General features: G+C 36.0%; 1 protein-coding gene across 1 annotated transcript; it reads left to right on the forward strand.

Moving 5' to 3' along the window:
* The first annotated feature begins 7,649 nt into the window (after positions 1-7,649).
* c3h11orf54 (chromosome 3 C11orf54 homolog) lies at positions 7,650-13,258 on the forward strand. The gene is made up of 8 exons (XM_051664508.1): positions 7,650-7,838; positions 8,271-8,369; positions 8,443-8,516; positions 8,601-8,702; positions 8,814-8,990; positions 10,268-10,417; positions 12,465-12,581; positions 13,003-13,258. Exons 1-8 carry the CDS (start codon positions 7,772-7,774, stop codon positions 13,174-13,176), a joined length of 960 nt encoding a protein of 319 aa, XP_051520468.1. The 5' UTR covers positions 7,650-7,771; the 3' UTR covers positions 13,177-13,258.
* Positions 13,259-15,028: the final 1,770 nt, after the last annotated feature.

Genomic DNA, 15,028 nt, shown 5'->3' on the forward strand with positions numbered 1-15,028 from the left:
AGACTGCAGGGGCGCCACTTTGTTTTGAAAAGTGGTGGGGCCATTTATTTGTTTTTGTTTTTGTTTGTTTTGTTGGGGTTGGGGGGGATATGTCAACAAAGTGGTGAAACTCATGAATATTAATACAGCCTGTATCAAATTGACTAATTTCTTGTGTAATACACAAAGAAATAGATATCCTGTAATAGTAAACTTATATCGATATGAAATAATCATAAAAATATAATTTATGGAAGTGCAAAAAAAAAAAAAAAAAAGAAGAAGAAGAAAAATGAAGAAAAAAAATACACTATTACGTCTCTAATGCCCCTGTACACCTTTGGTACTATATAATATATATATATATATATATATATAAACAGACTTATATATACAGTACTGTGCAAACGTTTTAGGCACTTGTGAAAAATGTTGCAAAGGGAGGATCTCTTAAAAAATAATGCCATAAATAGTTTTCATTTATCAATTAACATCATACATAGTTCAGTAAACATAAAAATGCTACATCAATATTTGGCTTGACCACCTTTGCCTTTAAAACAGCACCAATTCTCCAGGTACACCTGAACACAGTTTTTCTTGGTTGTTGGCAGATAGGATGTTCCAAGCTTCTTGGAGAATTCGCCACAGTTCTTCTATCTATTTCAGCTGTCTCAATTGGTTCTGTCTCTTTATGTAATCTCAGACTGACACGATGTTTAGTGGGGGGATTTGTGGGGGCCATGACATCTGTTGCAAGGCTCCCTGTTCTTCTATTCTAATCTTTTCTATTTGCAAATGTAATGTTTGGGAGTCTAACATTTATATTTCCTTTTGACACACTGAAGCTGAAGATATAAATAACCATCTTAAGACAAATGCTTTTGTGAAACATCTTAAGTGCCTAAAACCTTTGCACAGTACTGTATATACATATATCATTAAAGTTATTTTGACTGTTCTGCCGGTTCCCGCCTCCTTCTTGACCATCCTGAACCCATTACACTGGTGCCGAAACCCGAAAAAAAAAAAAAAGGACAGATGCGCTGTCGTGGAGTCCTTGCCGCTGCCGTCCACCAGAGGAGGAGCGGCTGTCATCCGCCAGAGGACCATGCGACAGCGTGTCCGGGGACCGGCGAGCGAGTTTTTCTCTCTCTCTCCTCTCTCTGTCTCTCCCCCTCACTCTTTCCCTCTACCCTCTCCCTCCCCTCGTCTCTCCCAGGGCTCCAGAGAGGCAGGGAAGACCTGCCGGCAGTAGGACGGCCAGAAGGGCAACACCTCCCCACCAGGAAGGGAGGGGAGTACATCATGCCAGAGGTTTCCCTGGCCTGAATCGGGTGGTGGAGGAGTGTGACGAGGGGGAGGGCCTGGCCTGGCCATGAGGGTGCATGACTGGCACTGAGTCACCTAATCAGCCGGGAGGGGGATAAAGATGAGCCAGGGGCACCAGTTCGAGAGAGACACACGTGTCCGCTGTGTGTGTGCGTCTATGTGTTTTATGTTATGTTTCAGTTCTTTTATGTCATTAAAGTTATGTTGACTGTTCTGTCGGTTCCCTCCCCCTCCTTGCCCATCCTGAACCAGTAACAAAAATGAATGTCAATTAATATCAAGCATAACAATATGATATCAACACATTACTATTACAAATACATGTAACTTAAAAAGAAAGCTCAGGCTCACAGTCTTGGCAGATTTAGGGTTCAATCACACCGAATGCATACTTGCTCTAAAAAAAGCTAATCACTGCCACGAGACGTGTTTTTTTTTAACAGTTGGAGTTCTGTTTTTGTTTTTTGACACATTATCTAAAAAAACATGCCGCTCCTGCACGAGACGTATCCCAACTGTCAAAAATGTCTGTCTAGCCTAGCGTATGATTACATAGGAAAAAGACTGTTAGAATGTTAGAATACTGCTATATTTTGTTCTCCAAAAAAATAGAGCGCAAGTAAAAATCCCATATTTTTTTCCATAGACGAATTGATTTTCAACAATAACTTATAAACCTTCATAGACAGACCTGTGACAGACGTGTGCCCTGGATCGCCACCATGCATGGTAGACTGGAGCTATTAGTAAATACAGAATTGTCCAACATTTCCTTCGTATTCCACATCACATAAATATACATACACACCCCTTGTCTACTGCAAAGCCAATATATATATATATATATATAGTTTTTTTTCTCCCCCTTATTATTACATCTCTACACATATTAATGTTAGTATACATATATCAAAATATATATACAAAAGTTAATTTGCTAAAGTTGTACCATATACCCACCTTTTATTTGTTCAACAGGTTTCTTAAAAGAAATCTCCAAGGTTGTTCGTTGATTTTATATGCTTCCGTTGAAGCCATCAGTCTGTGTTATTTCAAATTTATTGTTTTAAAATGAAGTGTAATAGCAGAATTCCTGGTGGACAACTACACTACCCATGGTCCAGCAGAGAGAGATCCACCAGAGAACCACAGCCAACAAAGCACACGAAACGAGCCCAGCAGAGACCGCCCAATTCCATGATGCACTGTGAATGATGTAATCGAGTCGGTCTCCCTACACCCTTAAACTACTTATATATTTGTACATATCGGTATATTTTTCAGTAAACTTAGAATATATTATTTACAGTATATGCTTATAATCAACAACCTAAAATCACTACAACCCCTGGAGTCATGAGTTCGAATCCAGGGTGTGCTGAGTGACTCCAGCCAGGTCTCCTAAGCAACCAGATTGGTCCGGTTGCTAGGGAGGGTAGAGTCACATGGGGTAACCTCGTGGTGGAGTCTCCGCAGTGTCATGCACAATGAGCCACGTGATAAGATGCGCGGATTGACGATCTCAGAAGCGGAGGCAACTGGGACTTGTCCTCTGCCACCCGGATTGACATGAGTAACTGCACCACGACGAGGACTGACTTGTGGGAATTGGGCATTCCAAAATTGGAAGAAAAAGGGATAAAAAAAAACAATAACCTAAAATCAATAGTTTTATCTTTGATTACGTCAGTCGCAATGCAGGATTGTAGTTTGTGCCCTTTGAAAGATGGTAAGTACACAGTCTTGTGCCTTTCTCTTTTTGTCTGATTTTCAAAACAACGTTTGTAATGCTGTGATTCACCACAGCACTGGTTGATTTGGTTCATGGCTTAGAACTCTTTTATGAAGGTTTTTATGAAAAGCTTATGAAAAAAAAAATGAATGGGAAAAATACTTCCAGAACCCAATGGCTAAAAAAAAGTGGGCAGGCACTGTTTTTTTTTTTTTTTCTATTGCAAGAAAAGAAGATAACAGCACTGCATTTATATACCAAAAGGCATAACAAAAAGAAAGAAAATGAAAACACAAAGTATACAAACAGATCAACAAAGGAAACATAAATCAGTAAAAAAAAAAAAAAAAATCATCGTATGCTTTAAGAAATCTGTTATTCTTGTTGTTATTTATGAGCTTAAGAGATTTTACCATATAGGAAACTTCAGCAAGAAATGTTTCAAGTCTAGGCACAATGCTGAGAAATTTGCTCTTGTGAACAAAATATTTGCAATGCAAAATAAAGAAATTAACAATAAGTTCAACCACATGGTTACTACCGGAAAAATAAAGAAATACATCTTTCAATGAAAAACTTAAATCACATTTGATAAAAGGTGATAGATAACAACTTAAACTCTCCCAAAGGGGATGTACCTGATTACATTGCTAAAATAAATGAAGCAAGGTTTCTTCGTCTATCTTACAAAATACACATAAATTAGAAACATCAGCAAAAATAGAAACTTGGGAGTTTGTTGAATAGATATTATGCAGTATTTTAAAATGTACTTCTCTTATTTTGTTAGAGATGCAGTATTTTTCTGGAAGTAACCATGTTCTTTTCCAGTGGATATTGTCAAAACAATTATACCAGTAAAATCTACATCTAGGGGATGTGTAAATCCTATTATGTAATAATTGCTTTACATGTTTATTATGACATTTTTTTATCAAGAAGGTTAACACCATCCAATAGAAGTTTGGGCATAATTGTTTTTCTCTCATTATAGCAAAGGCATGTTTTAAATAAATGTATGTAGCTTGGTGACAAAGCTTTGATGACAGAATTAAAAGTCCTTGCCAGCAGAGGAAAGATATACGAAGTCATAAATTCTTCATATTCAAGTATACTGCCATCATTTTTAAATAAATCCAAAACAAAAACAATACATCTATCAAACCACTTGTCCATGAAAAAGGATTTGTTTCTGATTAAATTATTCGAATTATTCCATATAATTTCTTTTTGGGGAGAAAAGTTGTGCATGTAACATAGTTTCCAAGCAAGTAGAGCTTGTTGGATAAATTGAGAGAGCGACACAGGTAATTTAGGTGGAGTGAAGTTGTATTTTAAAAGAAAGTCTAAGCCTCCTAATCTACTGAATATGGTATTGGGGATAAAATACCAAACTGAGTTATGGTTTTTTTAACCAACTAATTCTAAAGGAGTTAACTAATTCACTGAAATCTAAGACTCCAAGCCCACCCTCAGAACGTCTATTAGATAAAACAGATTTTCTAATTTTGTGGGATCTATTTTTCCAAATAAAATTCAATAATATTTTAAAACTCTACCATAAATCGATGTTCACCATGTTAATAAAAGTATGCCCAAAACCAAAATGCCAAATGATTTTATCAAGAACTGGTGCTCCAAAGAGTCGAATGCTTTATAAAAATCTAAAAACAACATAATAGCATCTGAATCAATATATTTAGAATAGTCAATTAAATCAAGTACTAATCTTATATTGCAACTAATGTGTCTATTTTTCATAAATCCGTTTTGTGTTTCGCCAATTATATTGTCAAGGCCTGATTTTAAACAAGCAGCAAATATTGAAGCAAGTAATTTATAATCAATATTTATCAGTGATATTGGTCTCCAATTCTCAATGAATTGTGGGTTTTATCAGATTTTTTTGGGAATCAAAGAAATAAGTCCCTGCTTCATTGTAGACATTATTTCTCCTTTTTTTTTATACAGTCTCTAAACAAATTCATTAGAGGGTCCTTTAAAAGATCCCAAAAATGTAAATAAAATTCAACCGACAAGCCATCAGTACCTGGGGATTTTCCTTTCTTCATAGATTTTAGTGCATCCTTACATTCAGTAGAGGAGATATCAGAATCATATATTAACTTAAAATCATCATTAATACACGGAACCTTGTCATGAATATGCAAGAGAAAATCATCACATTTTTCTTGAGAAAACTGGGAAGTATAAAGTTTTTATAAAATTAATATACAAAATTTGAGATCATATTTGGATCTGTACATAAATCCCATTAATATTTAAGGCAGATATAGGTGTCCTTTTACAATTCCTTATCTCCAGAGCAAAAATGTAATTACTATTTCTTTCACCCTTCTCAATCCATTTTGTTCTAGAACAAATAAAAGCACCTTTAACAATCTCTGTATACATGCTTTCAATTTGCAATTGACAAACATTCAGTTCTACCTCATCTTCTTTACTGAGAAAATCTTTGTTTTAGCAAGCTTGAATTATGAATAAGTTCTGATTCTTTAATATTTTTTTTTTTTGTTTAATTTGTTTACTTCTACTAACATCAAGGTCTCTAACTTTAAATTTAAAGAATTCCCAGTTAGATTTAATATCCCTTTCATTATTAATATAGCTAATTGAGTTACACTATCATTAAAAAGGGCATCTTCTAAGAGGCAGTTGTTAAATTTCCAGTAACCCCTTGTATTATTTACCTTTCTGTATTGTCTAAGATCCCCAAAAAATTAACTTGTGGTCAGTAAATGGGGCAAATTTAATATTTACAGTACTAATGTCTTTCAAAATAGTGTGAGAAATAAGAAATAGCTCAATTCTGGCTTTAAGAGATCCAGATTTGTTAGACCAAGTGAAATCTATACAACCACTGTTAAAGAAACACCAAACATCCACAACTGAGAGATTATCACATAACCATAAAATAATATTATCATGTAAATTAGAGGCAGTTCTTGTGGGAAATCTATCCTGTGCATCGTCAGGAGTTTCATTAATGTCTCCAGCTATAATCAAATAAGAATCAGTAAAGCGATTTTGTATACTAATAAGTGTAGCTACTAATTATTTAAGCATGGATGTATTCATTGGGCATAAGTTGTGTCTGTAAACATTACAGAGAATGAATACCACATTTTCAGTCTTACATACTAAAACTATCCATCTACCCTCCTCCGATGAAAAGAATTCTAAAATGTTACCCCTAAATGTATTCATCAAAATTAAAGTACCAGTAGAGCGATTAAAACCGTGGCTCATAAAGAGCAAATTTCCCCATTGAGTTTTCCAAAAGTTGACGTCTGATTCACATGAATGACTTTCTTGAACAAAAATAAAATCTGCATTACTCCATTTGCAATACAAAAATAAAGCTTTCAGTTTTATATGATCTCTTAAACCCCTAACATTGAGAGAGACTAAACTAAAAGAGGAAAATGTAAAAGAATACATAAGAATCAACGCTAAATGCAGTGCGTCAGAAACCAGCTTCTGCACTACCAAAGACAGGTTGTCAAAAGACTTCAGTCGAGTTCTCAACAGAGATGAGTTTTTGGAAGGTAGCGTCCTGCTTTGAGGGCAACGCTTGAATAGCAATCAAAATATCAGAAATATTCCCGCTTGTTTCAGTCTTCTTTTTAGATTTTTTTTCGAAGGAGGACTTTTTGCAGGAGTTGCTGGGAGTGGTGTCACCAAGCCAAGCTTGTCATCGTAGTTTACATTAGATGACACAGGATGGTCAGCAAGCACAGCGAACCTGTTGCTCAGGCATGCGTCGGAGACTAACTCAACTTCGGCGCCAACCTCGACATCCATAACTTTAGAAAAAATACGCCTCTTTCTTCCCATTTACAAGAAGCCGATGTAAAATAATAACTTTTTATGTTGGAGACACTACGGTATAAAAAAAGAGATCAATAATTAACTGATTAATCACATTCCTACCATCACCGCCAGCACAAACTACATGACCACCCTCCACGACGCCATCTTGGCCCCTTCGGGCGGGCACTGTTGTGCTCTATAGACCTACTCAGCTGTGACGTCAATTTGTAGGCAAATCCGGAAGGCTAATTTGCCATGGTTCCCTCAGGAATTTCCTATGGGTTTTTATAACGGGGGTTTTCAGTTTATCAGTAAAATAAGGTCTGTGGTTAACATTTCTTGAAGATACTTGTAATTTAGTCATAAATCCAAAATCCAGAAGGAACCCATGGCTCAAAAAGTTTTTGGACTACAACTTAAACTTCCTTCAGTAAACATGAAATTTGACTAGAAACAGTAAAAGATTAACAATAACAAACTAATTTCCTTTTGGTTTACTTGTCAAAAAAAAATCTACAAGTAGCTGTTGAGTAATACATTCACAAAAGCATTTCCAAATCCAAATTTATATAAACGTACTGTCCCTAAACATGCAGTACAGATTCAGTTAAAGAATCACAGAAAGTGCAGTTATCTCTACATCCTTTAAAATGTCTTTAAATAGATTTTATTCAACGTTAAATCCAAAACCGTGCTCATGTGCTAAGAAAGGAGGAGCAATGTTCAGGAAGCGTATTTACGTTATCTGGATGGCCAATCAAAGCGTTTCCAAGAGTTTCGACGTCCATTTCTGCTTTTGTCTGAACTCTGGACTGTTGACAGCGCCAAGCCCGTTATCATGTGATTTGGCTGCACGAATCTGTCTGACACATATCGATACACACAACGGGAAGGATGGCAGACACCAACAAGACTGAAAAGTTCCAGCTGCATGTTCCAAACCTCGAGGAATTATGTCAGGGTAATAATTCTCAATACAGTTCATTTAAATGTGCATTTAGACGGATGTTGCATGCAACATGAGTATTTACTTTCATTGTGTTCGAGTAAACCGAAATGACATAAGACCAAAGTTCAACTGTCAACTACTGGGCTCTTTAAGAGCACTTAAAGCACATTTCAGACACGAAATTCAAAGTGTTACAGTCAATAAATGCTAAAAGATGTGTACAGAATTGCTAACATAATATGCAATCAATCCTAGAATACTAAATATTATGTAAAAATACAATAAAAGCCCTCTGGATCAACTTAGCCTACATTTTTTTCCCCCCCTTTTCAGAATTTCAGTAGCAATCCTGAATGCGTTCTTTAGGATTGACTGGAGTAGACTAAGTCTGCAAAGACCAGATCTGTTGCTTTATTGTGACTAATAAGATTTTGTGTACAACAGTGCTGGAATCGGGACTGAATAAGAATTTCGCTGATGTAAAAGTGTCTGTCGCTGACTGTCCAGATCTCACTCAAGAGCCTTTCCGGTTTCCTGTCAAAGGTGAGCGTAGACATAACAGACATTGTCAGAGGGATACAGGCTGTTAAATCATTACTTGTTACTCTCTTATTAGGTCTGTGCGGCAAACCTCGTATTACTGATGTTGGAGGTGTACCCTATTTGATTCCACTGGTCCAAGTGGACAGGGTTTGTTAATAAACCATTACTATAACTCTCATAAAAGCACATTCTTCCTTTGTAACCTAACCAATGCAATATTTCTGCTCTAAGGTTTACAATATGAACACCGTGTCCAAGGAGTTAGAGCTGCCTGGTGCGTTTATTCTTGGTGCTGGTGCCGTCTCCTCCAAAACAGTTGGCATGAATGCAGAGGTCATTCAACAGTTTATGTACCAAATTTTACTGTTTATAACTATATAGTAGCTGCTTTCATTTTAACGCATAGTTTTTAAATTGAATGTGCTCTCTTCTATCCTCTCCCAGTTAATGCCTCTGGTGCTGACTGAAGCTGAAGGAAGACGTGCAGTGAATAGCAGTTATTTCTCTTCCATCAACCCAGTGGATGGAAAATGTCTGCTGGAGAATTACAGTGACAGGTTTCATGACTGTGACTTTGGCCTCCTTGCAAACCTCTATGCATGTGAGGGTAAACCTGGAAAGGTAAAATAACCGACCCATGGTTTAGTATTATCTTTTGAATACGACTAAAAACGAAATGTTTTCGTTCTGAGCAGAAACTCTATGTTTTTGTTCCAGTTCCGGTGGTCCGCGGCCACTTTCCAAATGGTAAACGGTTAGAACGGAATAAAAGAACAGTTAATAAAGTTCTTTTAAAAATAACAGTCTCTGTGCTAAGGATGGGTGATATACCAGTGTTGTCAGATCTCACATGAGAAATAAGCATCCTGGTCTGCTAAACCAAGCCCAAAATAAGCGATTAAATTAGCAATTTATTTTTAAAATGAATCCTTAATATAAAAAATATATCGCAAAACATATTTCAAATATACAACCTAAAATCAATTAAACTCTTAATCTCATTTTTTGGGCAACTGGAAATGGTGTAATTCCAAAAAATGTACTGTGATAAACCCTTTAGTCTTTGGTTTCATGAAAAAAATCATTTATTACTGAGATTTTGCGAGTAGTATTCGACTGATCATGTGATTCTAACATGGCAGCCCCCATGAGGAGACCCTCTTCATGTAGATTTAAACAGCTTTTATGAGGTTACTGATATGACCGGAGTCTTCATTATAATGCAAGTGATCATGATTTCCTACATATATTGCAAAATTACAGTTCATGTCTTTAGGAGTTAAACTTTTTTAATGGGGAAAAAATACTGAGTGCACCTTTAACACCTTTTTGGTAGGCACTATTTTTCCCTGTGAAGTTTAGGTAAGTTTATGCTTGCAGACATTGCAGCTACAGTCTACAGTTAACTTGGGCATTTGCGAAGAAATTGAATCCTGTCTAGATTGGAGTGTTTGTGTGATTACGGATATTGTATTTCCACAAGTCTTTATTTCATTAGGGTTTTGTGATGCATGCATCAAGAGCATATGACCTTCTGTAGACAATAACACCCATATCCAGACAAAAGACACTTGCACCTTAGTAATAACTACAGAGATCCCAATCACATCTGAATCAGTACATGAATATACCGATATCTGTAACTCAAAAATCAATTAGAAAATGACGCCTGTCAAAATAGTGCTTAAGATACAGTAGGTACTAATGTTTTGGTGGGTGATCACTGATAAATGACAAATTAGCGATCATTGCTTACATTTAGGAATGTTACGCATTCAGTTATAATGCATTGAAAATTTGTGCATTATTAATTAATATCAACTTTCCATTGAAAAAACATGCTTGTGACACAATGTTATTAGCAAACAGTAACAGGGTTTGATAATACACCACTGCAGGTCATTGAGGTGAGAGCCTGCAGAAGGACCGGAGAGGACAGTCTTGTGAGCTGCATGAGAAAGACCATGGAAGAACATTATGGGAAGAAAAGCGTGGCCCTGGGTGGAACTTTCATCATACAAAAGGGAAAGGCAAAGATCCACATCATGGTAAGAAAATGAAAGGCTGTAAATGCAAAAGAGAGAGAGAAAAAAAAGGTTGGTTCCGAAAGAAAAAATAGAATTTGTTTTCTCCAATGAGGCATTTCCTCTTAAGTGAGAACCACCAATCAGGGAATTCGCTATCATGGAAACTCCCATAAAGTGTGTTGCGAATTACATAACGGAGTTAGCCTCTTTACATTTTCAAACAACTTAACAAATTTACTCATTACTAAAATTACTCAAACAAATTTGAGGATTTTGTAATTTGCAATAAACTTCACATATATATTTTATACTTGTTGTCAATGACTTAAGGCGCGGTCGCATAAACCTTCGCACGGACGAAATTCCGTGGGCGAAATACAGTCATCTCAATGGGAATCCACGTGATTGTGAATTTTGCGTGAACTTCCAGTGGCAAAGAATTTCCCCTTGTGGATTTCATGTGGAGTTTGGTGAACTTTGACAGGCAAATTTGCCACGTTGACCAGTAAGACATTGCTTGGTTTGGCAGTGACCTCTGTGTGGGCGGTTCTTTGTACACAGCTACACTGAATAGTCACAATAGATAAGGATATCATTTTGGTGGCGAGTTTCTTTTTAACTTCACTCTCACAGAGTATAAAGTGCAGCATTAAAAAGATGCTGCTTGGCAATTCGTTTTTTGCTGGTTTTACACGCGCTGAACGTCCGCCCAAGCCTATTTCGCCTGCGGAATTTCACCGTTCAAAGGTAAATGTGATGTGCCTTAACTATAGTCAGTAGTTTTAGATTGTACCATCATTTCTAATTTGAATACTTCAATCAGAGTGCTTATGAGATGCATTGTCATTATTTACTCACGCTTCAAACTGGTATGACTTTCTTCTGTGGAACACAAAAGGGATTTTTTGAACTTCACACACCTTTTCACTATATATTGAAAGTAAATAGTGGCTTTCAAGCTCCAAAAAGGACAAAAAACAAGATAAAACCACAGTAAAAGTAGACCCATAGTAAAACACATCCCATGCGCGATATTCCAAGTCTTTTGAAGCTATACGATAACTTTGTGTGATGAACAGACCAACATTTTTATCAAACCTGCACCCAAATCAAATATGGCGACTACGCCGCAGGCTTGACATCATGATGTTTGCTCACAAGACACACAAGAAACAATAAGGTTTGATCCTATCAGTGTTGAACCTTCGCCAGTGTGCGTTTTATTAGATTTGAGTGCTACCATTGGGAGTTAATCAATGATTTCATTTAAATTTTGGTCTGTTCATCACATGTATGGCTTTAGAAGACTTGGAAAATATTGTATCGACTTCTTTTGCTCTGTTTTTTTGTCCTTTTTGTAGCTTAACAGCCCATAGTCACTGATCACATTCATTATGTGGGAAAAGATGTGTGACTATTTATATATATATATATATATACACACTAACGGTCAAAAGTTTTGAAACACTCATTCTTTATTATAATAATTTTTTTCTTCACATTTTAGAATAATAGTAACGTCATCAAAACTATGGAATAACATAAATGGAACTATGGGAATTATGTTGGGACTAAACAAAATCCAAAATAAATCAAAACTGTGTTATATTTTAGCATCTTCAAAGTAGTCACCCTTTGCCTAGAATTTGCAGACATGTACTCTTGACATTTTCTCAACCAACTTCTTGAGGTATCACCCTGGGATGCTTTTTAAACAGTACTGAAGGAGTTCCCATCTATATTGGGCACTTAGTGGCTGCTTTTCTTTATTATTTGGTCCAAGTCATCAATTTCAGAACCTTTTTTAATTAAAAAATTAATATGGTGGCACAATTATATTTTAGTCTACAAAACTAATTTCGAACATTTAAGCATACGCTTAACGAAGTATTTATTGAAGAATTGTTTTTAACACATATGCAGTGAATGCTGAAAAATTGGGCACTCTTTGCCCAGCTTTGCCCTCTGTAGTATAAGCTAGCTTTCTGAATACTGATAAACTTGCATGAAAACGTAAGAACATTAGTAAGAAAGTTAGCAACTTTTCACTGCCCCTTTCTCCTTTTAGCCTCGTGAATTCTCCTCCTGCCCTCTTAACTCAAATGAGGACGTTGATAACTGGCTCAGGCATTTTGAAGTCAGTGCCCCACTGATATGTCAAACTGTCATGGTGTCCAAAGACCCAGTGAGTATCAACCCACTAGCATGTCATGGCTTCTGCATAGCCTCATTGCACTGAGAGTATTATTCTGTATTTTTGCTAAATATTGCACACCAGCCAAAAAATAATGCATTGCTTTACAATACAATATTATCAGCCTGGAAATGTCTGTTGCTAAAAAAAAAAAAAAGTCAAGTCAGGAACACCATTAATGAAATATAAAAAAAATAATTCAAATTGTTTCTAAATTGCCTGTATTTTAAAGGTAACCTTGTTTGGTTACAAGATGTTTTGCCAGGAAAATATTCAAGTAACATCAGGCTATACTTGTTGTACTGTATTAATCTTGACTCAGGACACTTGAGTAATTGTTGCTTTGAAGTTGGAAAAATAAGAAAGAGATAACATTTCTGTTGTGGCTAAAATACAATTGACCAATTCATAGGGTCTTGACTTGAGAGTGGAGCATACGCATGGCTTCAGTCATCATGGCGAGGGGGGCCATTACTACATAGACACAACCCCAAACACAGTGGATTACCTGGGATACTTCCTCCCTGCTGAATTTGTCTACCGAATTGACCGACCCACAGAGACTCACAATGTTGGAAGAGATTAAAATTTTGACAGTGTGGATTAAAATGTGGAGCAGTTTATTTTACTGATATATAAATGCATTTAATAAAATGTTTTAACCCCTGTTCTCTTGATCAATTTTTTGCCCTTTGCACAACTCTAAATTGATTAATAGTGTCAATTAATAGAGCCATTTCTAATTAAACATTGTGTTAGTAGCTAATATATTCGAACAAAATAGACATTTTACAATGAATCCATGCATGCAATACACTTATTCGTGAGGAACCTTTTTGCAGAAAATATGCAGGAATGCTGGAGTCAGCATTTTAACACATGCAAAGCCAAAAATCTGTCAGCTTTATACCACTTTATTTTGTGAAGACTGCCTTTATTTAAGGATAGTTTTTATGGATGTTCTCAAGTTTGCATTACTTGATGTCTCAACTAGAATGCAATCTAGATCTTCAGGGTTTGAGTATATTTTAGCCAAACAAAAGGATAAAAGCTCTGGTGAAGCCTATACTATCAAATTACATGAATTCTAATGCCAAGTATGCAATGGTCAGCCACATTTGGCTGACTGTGGTAGATAAAAAAAAAAAAAAAAAAAAAAATTAACTGGCTCCTAGAGCAAAGCAAACAAAATCTGCACCATCAGCATTAACCTCCAGAATATCTCCATTCTTGCTCTCATCTCTCACAATAACAAGGTGGCCCTGGCAGCATCATCAGCACTGTAAATGAAAATGCAATGACATGTCTGAACAATACTCTTACAAACAACATAAGAAACAATCTCATTATGAATGTGATTCAAAGTCTTAATATCGAAACTTTTTATTTCAAACTTTTTATTCTGAGAATATTCAGAATCTTGCTCAATGTTTCAGCAGTCAGCTGCAAAATCATGTGTGATGTCGTTTGTGCTGTAACTGATACTTGCCATATCTGGTAAACCACATAATTCACAGAGTTATGTAATCACTGAAGAAGTCTTAATTCAACCCTGCCAGGTCCATATTCTATGTCTAGTGCAACTTATTTCCCAGCAGTTTATCCACATCAATAATGGCCACATGTAATCAAAATGAATCGGCATAGGCTATTACGTACTTTCTAGTTTAATAAACTGTAATATAATATTGTACAGAATAATTGCTGTTAATATGTTTGTATGACGCCAATGTAAAATGAGATTATAATTAACATTTATTTGACTCTGTGACTGGCAAGCATTTGACCACAGAACAGTAGTATAGTGAATAGAGTACTGTATTGTATTACAGTTTGTAGACTTTGGGAACATGACGTTTACTTTGTACACACTCGCAAACAACGGTAATTGAGAATTTACCTGTGACCCATTTTTTTGGTGTATTTCAACCAAACATTTGCCTAGACGTTGAGCTCCACCAGTCACTACAGCCACTTTATTCTTAAGATCTATAATCAGCCAAACACCTGTGAAAGAATCACATCAGCTTTAAATGCAATCTACACAGGGAAAACGAGCGACATGACAAAAGTACGGGAAAAATTCTTCTGAAATCCACTTGCAGCATAGACAGCTTCATTGATTGTAATTGGGGTGTTATATGAAAGCATTGACAGGGAAACAATGTCTAACACGAGATGTGAAAAAAACGAGATGTTCAACTCAAGCAGTGAAGGTACTTCAAACTAGTGGAAAAACTGAAGCTAAAATAGCAAATCTTCTATGAGGTGCAATAGTAAAATATGAATTTGTTCTGTGGTTTGCATGTGTTTTGAATGGTTAATATGTCTTGAGGTGTCTCATTCTGCAAATCATGAATTGTATGATCATATGATGCAGAATCAGCATTTGTTTTTGTAAAAGCCATTACATTTATTGGCTTTATCCACTTTTGTTA

The sequence above is a fragment of the Myxocyprinus asiaticus genome, chromosome 3, assembly GCF_019703515.2.
Source record: "Myxocyprinus asiaticus isolate MX2 ecotype Aquarium Trade chromosome 3, UBuf_Myxa_2, whole genome shotgun sequence".
Taxonomy (NCBI): domain Eukaryota; kingdom Metazoa; phylum Chordata; class Actinopteri; order Cypriniformes; family Catostomidae; genus Myxocyprinus; species Myxocyprinus asiaticus.

Bases quoted from the DNA above. Each gene is read 5' to 3' on its own strand.
- c3h11orf54 (XM_051664508.1), top strand. From the start codon at position 7,772: ATGGCAGACACCAACAAGACTGAAAAGTTCCAGCTGCATGTTCCAAAC. The intron at 8,517-8,600 runs GTTTGTTAATAA...TTCTGCTCTAAG, and splicing joins CACTGGTCCAAGTGGACAGG to GTTTACAATATGAACACCGT. The intron at 8,703-8,813 runs GTCATTCAACAG...ATCCTCTCCCAG, and splicing joins CAGTTGGCATGAATGCAGAG to TTAATGCCTCTGGTGCTGAC.